This window comes from Petaurus breviceps, unplaced genomic scaffold (genome assembly GCF_028583685.1).
Source record: "Petaurus breviceps papuanus isolate PSGF00001 unplaced genomic scaffold, PetGlider_PUasm1.0 90919, whole genome shotgun sequence".
NCBI lineage: Eukaryota > Metazoa > Chordata > Mammalia > Diprotodontia > Petauridae > Petaurus > Petaurus breviceps.
In genome coordinates, this window is record NW_027187378.1 from 1,383,613 (window position 1) to 1,403,389 (window position 19,777).

General features: G+C 35.9%; 1 protein-coding gene across 10 annotated transcripts in view; it reads left to right on the forward strand.

The window, feature by feature from the left end:
* SLX4IP (SLX4 interacting protein) overlaps positions 1-19,777 on the forward strand; it is a 240,625-nt gene that overhangs the window by 178,868 nt on the left and 41,980 nt on the right. Inside the window, exon 6 of one of the 10 annotated variants that reach the window (XM_069075418.1) lies at positions 17,290-17,372. The exons of the other annotated variants lie outside the window; for them this stretch is intronic. Within the exon in view, the coding sequence (XP_068931519.1) occupies positions 17,290-17,333 (44 nt within the window). The 3' untranslated portion in view covers positions 17,334-17,372. Of the gene's footprint in view, positions 1-17,289; positions 17,373-19,777 lie in introns of those variants that run through there. 10 annotated transcript variants of the gene reach the window in all.

Genomic DNA, 19,777 nt, shown 5'->3' on the forward strand with positions numbered 1-19,777 from the left:
CTGAAATATCCTTCTGCAGAAGTATACTTAGAAACGGCGCCAATCCAGACTTTAGCAAAGCTTTTGATAAAGTATCTCACAGCACCTTTGGTTCAACATAATTTCTTAAGTTTAAATAGCTGCTTCCTCCTCTTCTTCAGTTCCCTCTTCTTTGGGAGGGAAGGACTCTCTTCTACATTTTCCAAAACAGATCAGCTTTCCTCTTTAGATTTTTCCCTTCTTTATTTTTACATTGATTATTACAACCCTTTGCCAAAAGTGTTGTTAGTTTGTTGTTTGTTTGTTGTTGGGTTGGTTTTTTTTTTTTTTGATTGTTTGCTTGTTTTTTAGGAATGCTTCCTTCTCTCTGGTTCCCTGGAGAGTAAAAACAGGTTTCTTGAGTTTTTTAACCTGCTCTAACAAGGAGATTAGCATATATTTTAACATAAGAGAAGTCTCTCTTGACCAAAATTATGTATTTTATTTAGACATCTGTAACATTGTTCCTTCTCTTTCTACTTTCTGGTAGTAAGATTCTCAGTCCTCATTGCTTTTGCTTTATGAAGCTCTCAGACAAATTAATCTCTTACTCTATTCAACAGGCAAGGGAGAGTCCCTGAAAGTTTTTAGGCAGAGGAATGATATGATCTGATCAGAGGAGCACATTAGGAAGTTTACTAGAGATGAGATGGAATATAAGAATTATAAAGGAAAAGGACAGCATCTTATAATGATCTAGATGGTAGATAACAGAAACAAGATGTATACAGGATAAATTGGAGAGAATAGGTAGAGGGAAGGCACTATGATGAGGAAAAGTTTCTTGAAGAATGTGGGATTTTAGTGGGAATTAAAGGAAGACAGGAGGCAGAGATGAGGAGGGAGGGAATTCTCCCCTCCATCATGGAAAGGAGCCAGTAAAAAAGCAAAGGAGTGGGGAACTGGAATGTCATATTTGAGGAACAGCAAGGGGGCAGTGGCAGATGTGACTGTACTTCAAAGTACATAAAAGTGAAAAAGGTGTCCAAAAGACTGGAAAGGTGGTGAGGAGATAGATTGTGAAGGGCTTTGAATGACTGAGAATTTTATATTTGATCCTGGAAGTGATAAAGAACCATTAGAATTTATGGGGGGGGGTGACAGGATCAGACCTGTACTTTTGGAAGATCAATTTGACAGCTGAATGTACGATAGACAAGTAAGGAGAGATGACAGGCAGACCCATCAGCAGACTAGTGAAATAGTCCAGGCATGAGGGAGTGAGGGCTTGCACTCAGGTGGTAGCAGTGTCAGAGGAACAAAAGGGGCACATACAAGAGATTTTATAAAGGTAAAACTTATATGATTTGGTAACAGATTAGATATGGGGATGAGATGGAATGAAGAGTCAATGATGACACGAGTGAAACCACCCTCATGAGTGGTTATGGAGATAGAGATCATAGGAATTTAAAATATTTAAATATTTAAAATAAGTTCCTTGAGGATGAAGATTTTTGTTTTGTCTCTTTTTTCTTATTACTAAGGCCTAGCTCAATACCTTTGACATGCTAAGCTCTTCATATTTTTTGAATTGAAGACCATATTTTCTTCTAAGTTCATATTTATATATCTTCCAAATATAGATAAAATGAAATCATCTGAAGCCAACCATAGACACTCTCTATTTAAAATCCCTGTTTCTTCTTTCATGAGTACTACCTCCAAGAGTCCAGCCAAGGACAAATAGCTACCTACTTTGTTCCCATACATAAATAATACTGTCCAGCCCAACTGTATGTCCATAAATTTGGCAATCTTAGTGAAATGGATGAATATTTACAAAAATATAAATTGCCCACATTAACAGAAGAAGAAGTAAACTACTTAAATAATTCCATCTCAGAAAAAGAAATTGAATAAGATATCAATGCACTCCCCAGGAAAAAATCTCCAGGGTCAGATGAATTTACAAGCAAATTCTATCAAATATTAAAAGAACAATTAATTCCAATATTATATAGACTATTTGGGGAAAATTGGCAAAGGAAGAGTACTACCAAATTCTTTTTATGATAAAAATATATTACTGATACCTAAACTGGGAAGAGTCAAACAGAGAAAGAAAATTATAGACCAATTTCCCTAATGAATATAGATGTAAAAATTTTAAATAAAATATTAGTAAAAAGATTACAGCAACTTACCGTGAGAATAATACAATTTGATGAAGTAGGATTTATACCAGGAATACAGAACTGGCTCAATATTAGGAAAATTATCGGCACAATCGATCATATCAGCAACAAAACTAACAGAAACCACATGATTATCTCATTAGACACAGAAAAAGCTTTTGACATAATACAACACCCTTGGGGCAGCTAGGTGGCACAGTGACTAGAGCACCAGCCCCAGAGTCAGGAGGACCTGAGTTCAAAGCCGGCCTCAGACACTTAACACACATTTAAAAAAAAAAAAAACTAGCCGGGTGACCTTGGGCAAGTCACTTAACCTCAATTGCCCTCCAAAAAGCAAGAAAAAAAAGACATAATACAACACGCATTCCTATTGGAAGCACTAAAGAGCATAGGAATAAATGGAGCCTTCCTTAAAATGATAAGTAGCATCTGCCTAAAACCATCAGCAAGCATTATACTTAATGGTAATAAGCTAGATGCATTTCCAATAAGATCAGGGGTGAAACAAGGATGCTTTTATCACTGCTATTATTCATTATGTACTAGAAGCATTAGTTTTAGCAATAAGAGAAGAAAAAGAAATTGAAGGAATTAGAATGGGCAAAGAAACTAAGTTATCACTCTTTGCAGGTGATATGATGATATACTTAGAGAATCTTAGAGAATCAAGTAAAAAACTACTTGAAATAATAAACAACTTTAGCAAAGTTGCATGATATAAAACAGACCCACTTAAATCATCAACACTTCTATATATTACTAATAAAGCCCAACAGCAAGTGATAGAAAGAGAAATCCCATTTAAAGTTACTGTAGACATTATAAAATATTTGGGAGCCAACCTACCAAAATAAACCCAGGACCTATATGAACAAAATCACAAAACACTTTTCACACAAATAAAATCAGATCTAAATAATTGGGTAGACTGAGCTAATATAATAAAAATGACAATTCTGCATAAATTAATTTACTTATTCAATGCCATACCAATCACACTACCAAAAAATTATTTTATGGAGCTAGAAAAAATATCAAATTTCGTCTGGAAAAACAAAAGGTCCAGAATATCAAGGGAATTAATGAAAAGAAATGCTAGGGAAGGTGGCCTAGACATACCAGATCTTAAATTGTATTATAAATCAGCAATCATCAAAACTACCTGGTACTGACTAAGAAATGGAGGGGCAGATTAGTGAAATAGGTCAGGTAAAGAAGACACAGTAGTCAAGGATTATAGCAGTCTACTGTTTGATAAACCCAAAGACCCCAGCTTCTGGTATAAGAACTCACTATTTGACAAAAATTGCTGGGAAAACTGGAAAATAGTATGGCAGAGACTGGACATAGACCAACATCTGATAGGGTATACCAGAGTAAAGTACAAATGAGTACATGATTTAGATATAAAGGCTGATACTATAAGCAAATTAGGGGACCAAGTAATAGTTTATCTGTCTGATTTATGGAGAATGGAGGACTTTATGACCAAACAAGAGATAGAGAACATTATGAAATGAAAAGTAGATCATTTTGATTACATTAAATTTAAAAGTTTTTGCACAAACAAAGCCAATGCAACCAAGATTACGAGGGAAGCAGAAAACTGGGGAAAGAATTTTTACAGCTAGTGTCTCTGATAAAGGCTTCATTTCTAAAATATATAGAGAGCTGAGTCAAATTTACAAGAATACAAATTATTCCCCAATTGATAAATGGTCAAAGAATATTACCATGCAGTTTTCACAAGAAGAAATTAAAGCTATCTATAGTCATATGAAAAAATGTTGTAAATCACTATTGATTAGAGAGATGCAAATCAAAAACAACTCTGAGGTACCACATCTCTCCTATCAGATTGACTAACATAACAAAACAGGAAAATGATAAATGTTGGAGAAGATGTGGGAAAGTTGGAACAATAATTCATTGTTAGTGGAGTTGTAAGCTGATCAACCATTCTAGAAAGCAATTTGGAACTGTGCCCAAAGCGCTATAAAAATAAGCATACCCTCTGAGACAACAATACCACTTCTAGGACTGTAACACAAAGAGATCATAAAAATGGGAAAAGGACCCACATGTACAAAAATATTTATAGCAGTTCTTCTTGTGGTATCCAAGAAGTGGAAATTGAGGAGATGCCCATCAATTGGAGAATGGCTGAACAAGTTGTGATATATAAATGTAATGGAATACTATTGTACTATGAGAAATGATAAACAGGCAGACTTCAGGAAAACCTGGAAAGACTTATATGAACTGATGCTGAGTGAATTGAGCAGATCCAGGAGAACATCATACACCATAACAGCCACAGTGTGCAATAACTTACTTTGTTAGAGTTAGTCCTTCTCAGCAATGTCCTAAAATAGTTCCAAAGGACTTATGATGGAAAATGCCTTCCACATCGAGAGAAAGAACTATGGAGTCTGAATGCAGAACAAAGCAGACTATTTTCTCTCTTTTCGTTGTTTTGTTTTTTTCTTTCTCATGGTTTCTCCCATTCATTCTAATTCTTCTATACAACATGACTAATGTGAAAATATGTTCAATAGGAATGTATATGTAGAGCCTATATCAGATTGCATGCCATCTTGGGGAGGGGGGAGGGAAGGGAAGGGGAGAAAAATTAAAACTTATGGAAGTGAATGTTGAAAACTAAAAATAAGTAAATCTAACTTTTAGAAAATACCATCCATGTAGTCCTGAAAGAAGCCTGTTGGATAGAGGTTAAGTAAGTTGCTCACAGAGACTTCCTTACTCAGAAACACAGAGCTGGAAGAGACCTCAGGCCATTTTATTCAGTCCATATCTGTATAGGAAATTCTGCTACCATATCCCCAACATGCAGTCATCTAACTTTTATTGATGAGCACTCATGAAGGGTAACCCTATGCGTCCTGAGGCAACTCATTCCATTTTTTAATTGCTCCATTTTTTTTTGTTATATTGAGCCTATTAGTCTCTCTACAAATTCCAACCATTGCTCCTCAGTCTGCCTTCTAGGGTTTAACAAGAGCAAGATTGATTCCTCTTCCACATGCCAGCACTTCACTTAATTACTTGAAAAAAGGTATAAATAGTGATGCTTATCAAGTTTTTAAACAATAGAAAGCAATTATTTGAAGAGAGCTATCATGTTTCCCTTAAGTACCCTTCCTTAAATTAAACATCATCCCCTTTCCTTCTTAGGCCTTAGGGATGGTCTGATTCATGGGCCTCCGCTTGCCCTGATAGTATTGTTCCTCCTGGGAAACTCAAGGGACTAACTTCAAAAATCTTATGCCTAAAATTGCAGCAGCAGCCAAGAGGGATAAGAAGCTGCCTTGGGCCATCTCTGGGAAAGTTTCTTGGGGAGGGCATCCAGTGATACCTACTACTTCCACCTCCCCTAGTAGCATGGAGCACTATCTCCCTTTCCAAACTACAAAGGGATTAACTCAAAAGTCAGGTGCCTAAAATTGCCGGTGTCAGGAGGGTCATAATACCAAGTGGATTGTAGAAGTGGAGAGAGAAGTCAAAATGACAGAAGAGGGGAAAGAATAAAAAATAGATGTTTCATAAAAAATAAAATTCAGTTTAAAAATATTAAACCATAAACAACTGGTTGGTGAACTATTCTGCAGTTTGTTTTTGGTTTTGTTTTTCAAAAGAATTCCATCATTTTTTTTCATTTATCTTCTAGTTGATGATGAGTATTCTGAATTTAGGGCTTTTTGCTTGAATTGTTTTGTGTATCTGGGTGGAGAGCTACCCCATGCCTGTCAGTTTCAAAAACTGATCTTCATATAGCAAAGTCTCAAGGCCCTTCACTATCATGAACAATCACCTGTGGATATGCAGAGATTTGTCACTACCCTTCTTAGAATGTGATATCCAGAAGACACAATTCCATATGTGATCTCAATAGGATAGAACAGAAGACCCATCCCTTCCCTAGTCCTAGACAGTATGCAACTTTGAAGGCAGCCCAACATCACATCAACTTTCTGGTTACCTAGCAATATATACATATGGGGCCTAGAGTTAGGAAGACCAGAGTTCACATCCAGCCTCAGACATGTCCTAGCTGTGAGATCCTAGGCAAGTCATTTACCCTCTCCCTGTAAAATGAGGATGATAATAACATCTACCTCCACGACTGTTGTGGAATCAAATCAGATGATATTTTGTAAAGTGCTAGTAAGCATATTGTCTGACACATAGTAAATGCTTAACAAATGCTTATTATTCCTTTCCTCTTTCCCATCCTTGTTAAACTATGGATTCCTATTGAATTTGTAATCAGTTGAAACTTCCAAATATAAAATCAAGTTTAGAACTTTACATTTCTCTTTATTATTATTACATTCCTCTTCATTAGATTAAGCCTCTTCTAGCCTGTTGATACTTCCTTTTTATATATATTAACTAGTTAAACATTTGCATCTCTTTGCTTTTTTTGTCTGAAAATTGGAAGAGCATTACTACCTGTACCTATATTCAGGTAATTAAGTAAAATTTTAAGCAGTCCAGTATCAACAACAGATCCTGTATCAATCTACTAGAGACTTCCTTTCAAGTAGACTTCGAGCAATTAATGACTTACTTTAGTCCTCCCATTCAAACCAGTTCTGAATCTACCTAAATGTATTCTCATTTAACCCACATTTTTCTATTCTCTCATAAGAATAGTATAAAAGATTGTCAGATGCTTTGCTATACTTTTTATGGTATTTGAGTATACTAAAATATTATTGTTTATTTGGAAATAGGGGGTTATGTTCAGAAATAACTATTGTGTAAATCTAACTTTTAGAAAATGCTTTGTTGAATTCAAGGTAAAAAATATAACTAATTTTTCTGATCTGCCAATCTTATAATGCTCTCAAAAAAGGAAATGAATCTCTTCTGGTTTGACCTGTTCTTAATGAAGTCATACTGTTTCTTCTTAGTGATTCCCCCACTTCCCTTTCTAGATTTTAACAAGTCATTTCTTTAATAGTACTTCATAAAATTTTGTGCCAGAAATTGAAGTTAAGCTCACTCTCCTAGTACTTTGCAGAAACCATCCTCTTAACTTTCTCAAAAATTGGGGCATGAGGCCAGAGTCAAGATGGCAGGGTGAGAGTCAACATTTTTGCACAACTCCTTCAACATACCTCATCCTCAACAACCTAGATAAAGCTTCAGACTGAATTTTGGATTGGAAAAGCCAAGAAAAAAGTCATAGTGAGTCATTTTTCCAGCCAGAGCAGCTTAGGAAGATAGAATTCTTGGTAGGTTGGTTGTTGTCCTTAGTTCTTGAAAAGGACCAAAATGACATCACTGTGCTAGAGTCAAGTTTCATTGTGTCCAACTGTGGCTGATCTGACCAATATGAGCTCAAAATGCTCTTCCACAGGTCGGGCACAGATAAACTGTGTGAACATTTGGGGTAGATACTCTAAATCTGTGCATCCTACATTTCCTTTGAGCTTTTTCAATTCTGCTTTTCTCATAGAGCACAGGAGCTTCTCTGTGGGCATGCTATGCTGAGTGGTCCTGTACCAGTGTCTCCCATGTCACACACCTGTCCAGGAGTGTAGCTCAGAGTTATAGAGACATTACAACTGAGGCAGAGATAGCAGCAGTAGCAGCAGTGCCCTGAGGGAGCATTCTAGTGCTCAGGGATAGTAAGGGGACTGAAACTGAACAACAAGGCTGGAAACAATAAGGTAGAAAGCAATCCCAAGGGACTCTTGAACCAACACTGGAAGTAGGAGCAGATGCCAGCTAGCATCTCTGTTGCCCATTACCTATGTCTGGATCACAATCTCAGGGTAGAGAGAAGCATTCATGAGCAGCCCTGGTTATGTAAATCGAGGAAGATGTTCCAAAAACTTAATTCTGCAGCTCTGAGCCCAAGAGCAAAGGAAGATCTCAGTTCTAACAGTTCCAACCCACACATAGCCCTGCAATGGAATAAGCAGGGCAGGAAACAAAAACCAAAGGGGAGTCAAGTAGTTCAGTTGCTTTGAACCTATAGAACTTCCCAGCATGCTAATAGTAACTGAGTCCAGCAAGTCTACTGAAAACTCAAAAGCACACAATCCAAGTGACCAAACCTGGGTCAGGACCTTGCAGAGCTCATGCCAAGAAGACATTGAACAAACCTCTCCCCATTTCACACCACCTTGGAAGCCTAGAAAATTTCCAGGTCCCTAGACTGAGCTATGAAAACAGCAGGACATTAAGAAAAACAACACAGAAGATCAGGCCAGACAGTCTCTTCAGAATTGAAAAGAACCTAACACTGACATGAAGTCCAAAGTTAAGAAGTAGTCTAGAAGAATGAGTAAACAAAAAAAGAACCCAGGAGGAAACAGACAGTGAAATTATAATAGTGGTTGACTTCTATTTACCTTTCTCAGACCTAGATAAATCCATCTATAAAAATTTTTTAAAAAGTAGTAGATGAATAGAATTTTAGAAAAGATAGGTATGATAAGCCTCTGGAAAATATTGAATGGTAATAGAAAGAAATGTACCTTTCTCAGCTGTGAATGGCACCTTCACAAAAGGGCATAAAAATCTCACAAATACAGAAAAGCAGAAATATTAAATATACCTTTTTCTGACTACAGTGCAACAAAAATTACATTCAATAAATGGCTTTTGAAGCATAGATTAAAAATTAATTGGAAACTTAGTAACTTAGTCCTAAATATTGAGTAAAAGAACAATCATAGAAACAGTTTTATTATAAAGATTATTACAAGAATGAAACAACATACCAATATTTGTGGGATGTAACCAGAGAAGATATAGGGGAAATTTTATATCTCTAAATGCTTACATTAGTAAAAGAACAGGTCAGAAAACTGGGTATGCAATTAAAACTAAACAACCAGAACACCAAATTAAAAATACCAAATAAACACCAAAAACTAGAATCCCCAAAATCAGAGAAGAGATTGATAAATTGAAAGTAAAAGAACCAGAAAACTAATAAAAACTAGGAGATTAAAGGAGATAATAATGACCAACTTTATTTTAAAAAGGAAAGGAAAAAGCGAAATTACCCAGTGCCAGAAATGGAAGAGGTGAATTCACAGCCAATGAATAATTAATCAAAGAAAGTATTAGGAGTTTTTGCCCAACTATATGCCAATAAAACTGGCAGCCTAAATGAAATAGGTCAATATTTGCAAAAATATAAATTTCATAGATTATCAAAACAGGAAATAGAATACTTAAATAAACTAACTTAGAAAAAGAAGTTGAACAAGACATACATGAGCTCCCTAAAAGTAAAATAATATCCAGGTCTAGGTGGACTTACAAGTGAAACCTACTAAATATTTAAAGAATAACTTTAATACTACACAAACTGTTTGAAAAAAAAGTAAAAAGGAATCCTGTCAAGTTATTTTTATGACACAAATATGATATTGATACCTAACCCAGGGAGAGTTAAAACAGAGAAAGAAATCTATAGACCTATTTCCCTAATGGATATTGATGCAAAAAATTTTAAATAAAATATTAGCAGGGAGATTATAGCAATATATCCTAAAGATCATACACTATGACCAGACTGGATTTATACCAAAAATGTTGGGCTGGTTCAATATTAGGAAAGCTGTAGGCATAACTGACCACATTAACAACAAAACCAACAAAAAAAATCATATAATTATTAAAATAGATTCAGAAAACAATCTTTTGACAGCACAACACTCATTCCTGTTGAAAAGCACTAGAAAGCATAAAAATAAATGAAGCTTTCCTTAAAAGTGAAAAGTAGCATCTATCTAAAGCCAAGAGTAAGCATCATCTGTAATAAGGATAAATTAAAGCCTTCTCAGTAAGATAAGAGGTGAAGCAAGGACATCTGTTATCACTATTATTATTTCAATATTTTACTAGAAATGCTAGCTATAGCAATAAAACAAGAAAAAGAAATTGAAGGATAAGCACAGGAAATCACTTTTTGCAGATGATATGATGGTTTACCTAGAGAACTCTAGAGTCAACTAAAAACTAATCTAGATGATTAACAACTTCTGCAAATCTTTGCAAGTTATAAAGCACATCCACATAAGTCATCAGCATTTCTGTATGTTACCAACAAAATTCAGTATGAAGAGAAAGAGAAATTCCATTTAAAATAACTACACATAATATAAAATATTCAGGAGTCTACCTACCAGGACATACACATGAACTATATATACACACAATTACAAAATGCTTGACATAAATAAGGATAATTCTAAATAATGGGAGCAATATTGATTGCTTGTGGGTAGTCCAAGCCAATGCAATAAAAATGAAAATTCTACCAAAATTCATTTACTTATGTGGTGCCACATCAGTCAGACTACAAATTACTTTATAGTGCTAGAAAAAATAATAAAATTCATCTGGAGAACTTAATGTCAAATTAAGGGAATTTTTTCTTAATTGGAAGAAAGGTGGCTTAGCCAGTACAATGTCTCAAACTATACGTAGCTAATAGCTAGAATCATCAAAACTGTTTGGTACTGGGCAAGAAATAGAGAGGTTGATCAATGGAACATGTTACATACACAGTGTACAGAAGGAAAAGTCTGCAGTAACTTAGTATTTGGTAAATCTTGAAGAATTCACTAGTTGACAGAAACTTGTGAAAATTTGAAAGTATTCTGTAGAAATATAGACCGACATCTTACACCATATACCAAGATGAACTCAAAGTAGGTACATAATTTAGACATAAAACTCAATAGAATAAGCAAATTAGTGGTTAGGGAAGAAATTACCTGTCAGATTTTGGATGGAGGAAGAATTCATGACCATACAAGAAACAGAGAAGCTCATGGGAAATAAAATGGTTAGTTTTGATTTTATAAAATTAAAGATTATGCACATAAAAGCCAATATAGCTAAAATTAGAAGAAAAGTAGGAAACTGAGAAAAATATTTGCAACAAGTTTTTCTAACAAAGATATGATTCAAATTAAGTTCAAATTTACAAGAATAAGAGCCATTCCTCAGTTGATAAATGGTCATATGATAGCTTTCAGACAAACAATTCGAAGCTATTAATAGGCATATGAAAAATGTTCTAAATCACTAATAAGTAGAGAAATGTCCATTGAAACAACTCTGAGGGACTACCTCATATCCATCAGATTGACTAAAATGACAAAAAAGGAAAATAAATACTGGAGGGAATAAGGGGAAACGGGCACAAAAAGGCACAACTGGTAAAACTGTGATCTAGTCCATCCATTCTGGAAAGCAATTTAGAACTATGCCCAAAAGGCTAGTAAATGGCATCAAAAACCTTTGAAGCAACAACTGCAATTAGGGCTGTACCCTCAAAGAGATCAGAGAAAGAGGAAGAGGATCAATATGGTCTCTTTGTGATATCAAGCAATCACAACCTGAGGGAATCCATCAATTAGAGAATGGCTGAATAAGCTATTGTAATGGAATACCATTAGGCTATAAGAAATGATGAAGGGGATGGTTTCAAAAAACCCTGGGAAAATCTATATGAACTGATGCAATGTGAAGTAAGCAGAGACAGAAGAACAATCTTCATAGTAACAGCAACATTCTAAAGGTAATAAATTTTGAAAGACCTAGTAATTCTGATCAATACAGTGACCCACCAAAATAAATGAGGCATATATCTTTTGTAGGCTTGTCATAATGAACAAAAATTTATTATGTTCCTAGTATATGCCAAGCATGGTGATAGGCAATAGTGATCCAGTGATAAATGTTAAATGGCCCATGCCCTCAAGGAACTTACATTCTATTGAGGAAGATCCTACACAAAAATAGATAAAAGGCAGTTTTTTTAAGGCAGGTACTATTAGTTGAGAGGAATTGGGAGACTTCATTATAGAAGGTGCTACTTTAACCAAGTCTTTAAAGAAACTAGGAATCCCAAGTGGAAGAGGTGAGGAGGGAGTGCATTCCAGGCATGAGTGAAGGCTAGGGAAAAGGTAGAGAATGGGAAATGGTTTTCATGTTTAAGGAACATTAAAAAGGCCAAAATTAACTACATTGTAGAGTTCATGAATGGGAGTAGTATATAATAAGGCTAGACAGGTAAATTAGGACCAAGTTGTGAGAGAATGTAAATACCAAAAAGAGGAGTTTATATATCATCCTAGAGGTTATGAGGAACCAATAGGGGAGTGATCTTGTGAGACTCACACTGTAGGAAAAAATAGTTTCCCCTGCTATATGAAATATAGCAGACTCAAGTTGTGAAGGCCATTTAAAAGGCTATATTATTTGTCCTAGTGAAAAGTGATATGGGGGTCAGGACTACAGTAGTGGTCATTTGGTTGGGGAGAAGGTAATAGATTTGAGATGTTCTGGACATAAAAATGATGAGAATTGAAAACTAATTAGAACTATGGACTGAGGAAGAATGAATCAAAGATAAAATCACAGTTGCAAACCTTAGAAATGAGAAAAATAATGATGTCTTCATTAGTAATATGGAAGTTCTGGAGAGGAGTGGGTTTTGGGGGATGGTAGATAATGTGGTTCAGTTTTACACATGTGTTTGAGAAGCTTATAGAGTATCTGGTTTGAAATGTCTGATAGGAAGTTGGTGATGCAAGTGTGGAACTCAGGAGAGAAACTAAGGTTAAATATATAGATCATCTCTATCAAATCAAATACGTTATTATAATCAATCAATAAACAAGTATTTGTTAAGTGATGACCATGTGCCAGGCACTATGCAAAGTGTTCAAACTATCCAGTCTTCTGCTTTTGTTGTTATATTCTCTTATTTCTTCTTTCAAAGCATGCTTTTTCTTTCTAATTTTTCAACTTTCAATTTCTTTATTGTTTCTTTCCATTTCTTTGTTATATATGTTTTCTTGGCTCTGCTTTTACTTTATCTATATTTCTCTTTATTCATCATTTCTTACTACAGAGTAATATTCTGTAACATTCATATATCATAATTTGTTTAGCCATTCCCCAGTTGATGAATATATTGTCTTTGCTACCACAAAAGATGCTGCTCTATTTTGATGTATATGGATGGGAACTTTATTCTTACCAATAATTTGTTTTGACCTATGTACGTAGTAGTGAAATTTCTTAGACACAGAGTAGGGGCATTTTTTTTAGTCACTTGATTTGTATGATTTATCTAAGGATTACAAATCTCCCAGAAGAACACAAGTCAAGAAATTTAAATACCATAAAGCAAGAAAGAATACAGGGAATCTGCCCAGATCTTCTGAATATAGAAAATGTAATACCAATTGAAAGAATTCATATATCACTTCCAGAAAGAAAAAAAAAACCCAAGGTTGCAAATTCCAAGACACATAGTAGTTAAATTCAGTAATCCAGTTCAGAAACAAGTTCTTCAAGTGACCAAGAGAATGCAAATTTAATAAATAATACATTTCAAATGCAAAGGAAAGGAAATTTGAATAGCATAAGACTTTTCTTCACCCACCATAAAATGCAGGAGGGAATGTAATAATGTGTTCCAAAGAGCAGTCTATCTTAGGATGCAGCCTAGGGTAAACTACACAAGTTGAATTTAACCATATATAAAAAATGTAGACAATAATAAGAAGGCATTTGAAACATTCTTAGAAAGAAAACAGACCTGAAGAGAAGAATTAGTTTTTTAACTCCCCCAGACAACAGAAAAGCAGGAGAGTGAATGAATGCACCAGTCAGCAATAGCAACAACAGGATGACAGCAAAAAGACCAATAAGATATTTCTTTCTAAAAGTACACAAGGAGACAGAAGTAGGAGTGGGGGTTACAGTGGAAAGACCAGCCTGAGGCATTATAGAGACACAACTTTTCAACACCCTGCCTACAGGTATATAATTGGTGTGGGAGGGGGACTACATTATAAAATAGAAGAGTGTAAGAAGGGGGTGGGGTGTGCTGAGGAGGATAGAGGAGAGTGTGTGATATGCCCAGGTCAAATCAAGGGCTAACAATGAAAGAAAGGTGACTCCTGTGGTCTCTTAAGAAAGAGAAGAGCCAATAGGGAAATAGCTAAAGAAAAAGGGAGAATGTTTGAAAAGGGGAGGACAAAAAGGTAGACCTTGTTTTGGTAGTAGGAGGTGGTTGCTTCTAAGATTGAAGAAAGATGTTGTGGGAAGGGATAATGGCAATGTGTTGCTGGGGGGAATTTGGTACTTGAAAAGACCACTTGTCCTACCTTGAGGGTGGGGGAGTTAGGACTCCTGGAGACAGCTGGTACCTGGGAGAGGGAATGGATCCAGAGAGGAAATTTTGAGGCAAATGAGGAAAGTATTCAGGTAGAGGGCATAGATCATTGATGGGCTGCATAATCATGGAAGTGGGGACAATCCTACCTCGGGGCAGTATCCTCTTTGTCACCTGCAGGAATTGAAATTTTTCTGGTAATGAGGAAAAGGGGAATCCATTAGACAAGATCTACAAGGAAGTGGCAGAAACCATATAGAGGGGATAGTGCAAAGTGGATACCCTGGAAGTTTTTATTCCATGAGTAATACAGAGAATAGAGAGGGAATAGATAATTTCAGGGTCCATAAACCAGAGAGTGAGAGTCCAAACAGAAAGAGAGAATCGATAAAGTAATGAGTGAGAGAAATACTCTCCGGAGAGTATGCATCATACACGCGCGCGCGCACACACACACACACACACACACACACACACGAAAACTGGGGACATGGAAGAATATACATATATTATGCATTAAGTGAATCTAAAACATTCAGAGTTGTAATCATGCTATTTGACAAACATTCAGAAGATAAAAGGAGATAAAAAGGGAAACTACCTTATTTTGCAAGTAATTTTAGACAACAAACTATTATCAGTAACAAACTTATATGTTTTCAATGCTTAGTATCCAAACTCATATAGGAAACATTAATTGTTCTACAACAAAACGTAGAAAGTAACACAATAGCAATAAGGGACTTCTGGAAAAGTATGATAGAAAGATAAACAAAAGGGAAAATATGGAATTGCTAGAGAAATTAAAGCTAAAAACTTGTGGCATCATCTATGAGGGACTACAAAAGAATATGTATTTCATAATATTACATGGAACTGGGGGGTGGAGTCAAGATGACAGAGTAGAAACAGGGCTTCTGCTGGGCTCCGGCTCCCACCACCTCCAATTCATGTAAAAGGTGATTCTGAACAAACTTTGGAGCTACAAAAACCACAAAATGACACAGAGGAGCTAACCTCCTACTGAGAACAGCCTGACAGACCATCAGGGAACAGCCAGCACAGCACTCTGGGAGCCGACCACAGCCCTACACAAGCCGGAGGTTTTAGTCGGGCCTGACCAGCTGCCGTCTGGAGGGACTTCAGATCGTCAGCAGCTGTGGTGGTTTCCAGAATTATCAACCCATAGATACTAAGGACAAAGTGAGAGGTCAGTGCAGTGTGGACTTTGGGATTCAGTAGTTGGGAGTGCAGTCAGCCATTATCCCCTGGAGGGAGAAGCCACTGAGGCGCTGCGGCTGTGCAGCTGCCACCACATGGCAGCTTCAGCTACAGGCCTGCAAACTGTAGGGGGAACAAGCAACCAGTCTGAGGGGTAATCGCTCTTCCTTTAACCTGCTTCGATCTGGATTGCAGTCTAGAGTGGAGGTCCTGGGGTGTGTGACTAGCTTGCCAGAGCATGTGGAGGCTTCAGAGAGGGCACCCAACTAATAACTTCGGCAGCTGAGAAAACCCCAGCATTTGATACGAAGTTCCCCTGTCTGGTAGCAGAGTCCTACCATGGCAGAAAGCCCAAAAGTCAAGTAATTGAGAGGCAACAAGAGTAAGCAAGGGAAGAAAAGCAAACAAAGGAATCCAACATTAGACTCCTATTTTGGGGACAAAAACGATCAAAGCATGGAACCAGAGGAAGACAGTAAAGTCAGAACTCCTGCACCAAAATCTTCCAAGAAAAATACGAGCTGGTTACAGGCCATAGAGGAGCTTAAAAAGGATTTTGAAAATCAAATAAGAGAAGTGGAGGAAAAATTGGAAAGAGAAATGAGAATGATGCAAGAAAATTATGAAATGAGAGTCAACAGCCTGACTGAAGAAAATAACACCTTAAAAAATAGACTAACTCAAATGGCAAAAGAGGCTCAAAAAGGCAATGAGGAGAAGAATGCCTTAAAAAGCCAAATTTGCCAGATGGAAAAAGAATCTCAAAAGCTCACTGAAGAGAATCATTCCTTCAGAATTAGATTGAAGCAAATGGAAGCTTATGACTATATGAGACATCAAGATACTATTAAACAGATCCAAACAAATGAAAAGAGAGAAGGCAATGTGAAAAATCTCATTGGGAATACCACTGACCTAGAAAATAGATCCAGGAAAGATAATTTAAAAATTATTGGACTACCTGAAAGCCATGATCAAAAAAAGAACCTAGAAAGCATCCTTCAAGAAATTCTCAAGGAAAATTGCCCTGATGTTTTAGAACCAGAGGGCAAAATAGAGTTTGAAAGGATATCCTGAAAAAGATCCCAAAAAGAAAACTCCTAGGAATGTTATAGCCAGATTCTGGAATTCCCAGATCAAGGAGAAAATATTACAAGCAGCCAGGAAGAAATAATTTTAATATTATGGAAACACAATCAGGATAACACAGGATTTGGCAGCTTCTACACTGAGGGATCAAAGGGCTTGGAATATGATATTCTGGAGGTCAAAGGATCTGGGATTAAAACCAAGAATCACCTACCCAGCAAAACTGAGTATCATGTTTCAGGGGAAAATATGGTCATTCAGTGGAATAGAGGACTTTCAGGCATTCTTGATAAAAAATAAACAGAATTGAATAGAAAATTTGACATTGAGAGACAAGAAGCAAGAGAAGCATGAGAAGATAAACAGGGAAAAGAAATCATAAGCAACTTATCAAAGTTGAACTATTTACATTCCTACATGGAAAAAATGATAATTGTAACTTATGAAACTTCTCTCAGTATGAGAATAATTGAAGGGAATAGAAATGTGTATGTTTGTTTCATATATATATATATATATATATACACACACACACACACACACACACACACACACACACACATACATATATCTATGTAGGAGGGTATATGGGCATATGAATACATATGTGAATGTGTGTATATTTGTGTACAGGTATACATCCACAGAGGGCACAGAACCAGTTTAATGGGAAGTGATGATACTTAAAAGGTGAAATTAAGAGGTGAGAGAGGAATATAATGAGAGGAGATGTAGAGAAAGATTGGGGTAAACTGTCTCATATAGAAGAAAGGGAAAATGGTCACAATGAAGGGGATAAACAAGAAGTCAAAAGGGAATGGGTCAACCTTATTCTCATTGAATTTGGCTTAGGAAGGGAATGACATACACACTAAATACGGTATCTCACCCTACAGGAGAGTGGGGGGGGGAAGGGGATGAGAGGGGGGATGATGGAAGGGAGGCAGGCTGGGGGAGAGGAAAGTTGGAAGCACCCATTTTTGAAAAGGGATAGGATCAAAGTAGAGAATAGAACAAGTGGGAGGTGGGATAGGAGGGAGGGGAATATAGTAAGTCTTTTATAATATATCTACTGTGGAAATGTTTTGCATAGCTACACATGTACAACCTATATTGAATTGCTTATGTTCCCAGTAAGCGTGGGTGACAAGGGAGGAAGGGAATAAATCTGGAATTCAAAGTTTTAAAATCAAATGTTTAAAATATATATATATATATATACTGTTATTGTTATCAATATTATTTTACATGTAAATGGGAAATAAGATATACAGGCACTGGGGCATAGAGATCCACCATGCCCTACTGGAAAGTTGGAGGGGGTATGGGAGAAGATATGGGAGAGAGCAGATTGGACGGGGGGATATCCAGTAGGATCGCTATTTGGGGGTGGTGGGTAGGAGAAAATTTGTAACTCAAAATCTTGTGGAAATAAACAATGTAAACTAGAAGTTAATAAAGCATTTGATAAAAAAAATATTACATGGAACTTTTGCAAAAATTGACAATTAGGGCACAGAGGTATTGCAAACAAATGTAAAAAGGCAGGAATAAATAATATATCTTTTATAGACCATAATTTAATTTAAAAAAAAAAGTTATTCATTGGTTTGGGGACTACAAACAAAAGATACAGACCCAAATGGATTCTTTTTTTTTTTTTTTTTTGCTTTTTGAAGGGCAGTTGGGGTTAAGTGACTTGCCCAAGGTCACAGGGCTAGTTTTTGTGTTAAGTGTCTGAGGCTGGATTTGAACTCAGGTGCTCCTGACTCCAGGGCCGGTGCTCTATTCACTGTGCCCCCTAGCCGCCCCCAAATGTATTCTTGACAATGAAATATTAAAAATGAATGAATTAAAAAAAACAATCATAGAAACAGCTAATAATTTTGTGAAAAAATATTTAAAAACATACCATGATTTCTGGGATACAACTAAAGCAATCTTCAGGGGGGAAATCATATAACAACAGACATACATTAACAAAAAAAAGAGGATTGTTGAAGAGAATATACATTTAAAAAAAACAAGAAAATCAACAAATAAATTCAAAAAGAAGATATTATAAAGGTTAAATAGATAAATAGGAAACAAAAAATTAGAAATGATAAATAAAACTAAAAGCTGGTAGGGTTTTTTTTTAACTTCAGCTAGTCAAATCAAAAAGGAAATGCAGAAAAATCAGTAAAATAACAAATGACCATGCTGAAATCACAACAAAACCAGAAGAAACAAAAAGAAGCAAAACAGATTATACATGCAAAACTTAAAATACAGAAGTAGAGGAATACCTTCAAAACTCTAATACCCAAACTAGCAGAAGACTAGATAGACATCTGAAATAAACCAATTTCATAAAAGGAAATAGATCTAACTGTAAAAGAACTTCCAATAACAGATCTTAACCCAGTAGTGATGATACCTAAAAGAAAAAAACGTCATTGGAACCCTAAAAGTGCACAGAAGAGGACAGGAGGAAGTTTTAGGAAGAGAACAGGAAGAAGAACTAGGACCCTCTCTTGGTTCAGCTGAGCATTCCCAGTGGTAGAGTTCCTTCATTCTGTACTGTCTGGGAGCTATTCTTTTATGTACACTTGCTCTGATTTCTGTTTTGCTATTGATTTGGACAAATTGGTATCCTTTCTTTAAAATAAAAGGGGGACACAGATAAGCAGGGCAGTTGGTTACTACTTGTATATATTATAAAATTGTAACTTTATGTAAATTTGGTTTCATATAAACCTTTTTCTGTTCTATAGTAGAATTTTCATGTTGATGTATTTAAAACACTTAAAAAAGAAAATTAAAAGTGATAAAGGATAAGAATTCATGATATGTAAATATCAGACCTTTGCTTTCTACAAGCCTTTCTCCTTTCTTACTTCTGAATATTTTGCAAAATATTTTTCCTCATTCCCTACACTCAACTATATACATTAGAGTTATCTAGGATCAAAGTATACATTGATTTGATATGCATGGTCCTGTTGAGTTTTTTGTAGAATTGGTCCATCTCTTTATCCCCTGCAGTGAATGTGGGTGCATTAGGCATACTTATTTTCATAGAAATCTTTTTTGCAAATGCAAATCTTCAATAAAAGATTGCCAAATATCACTTGAAGTG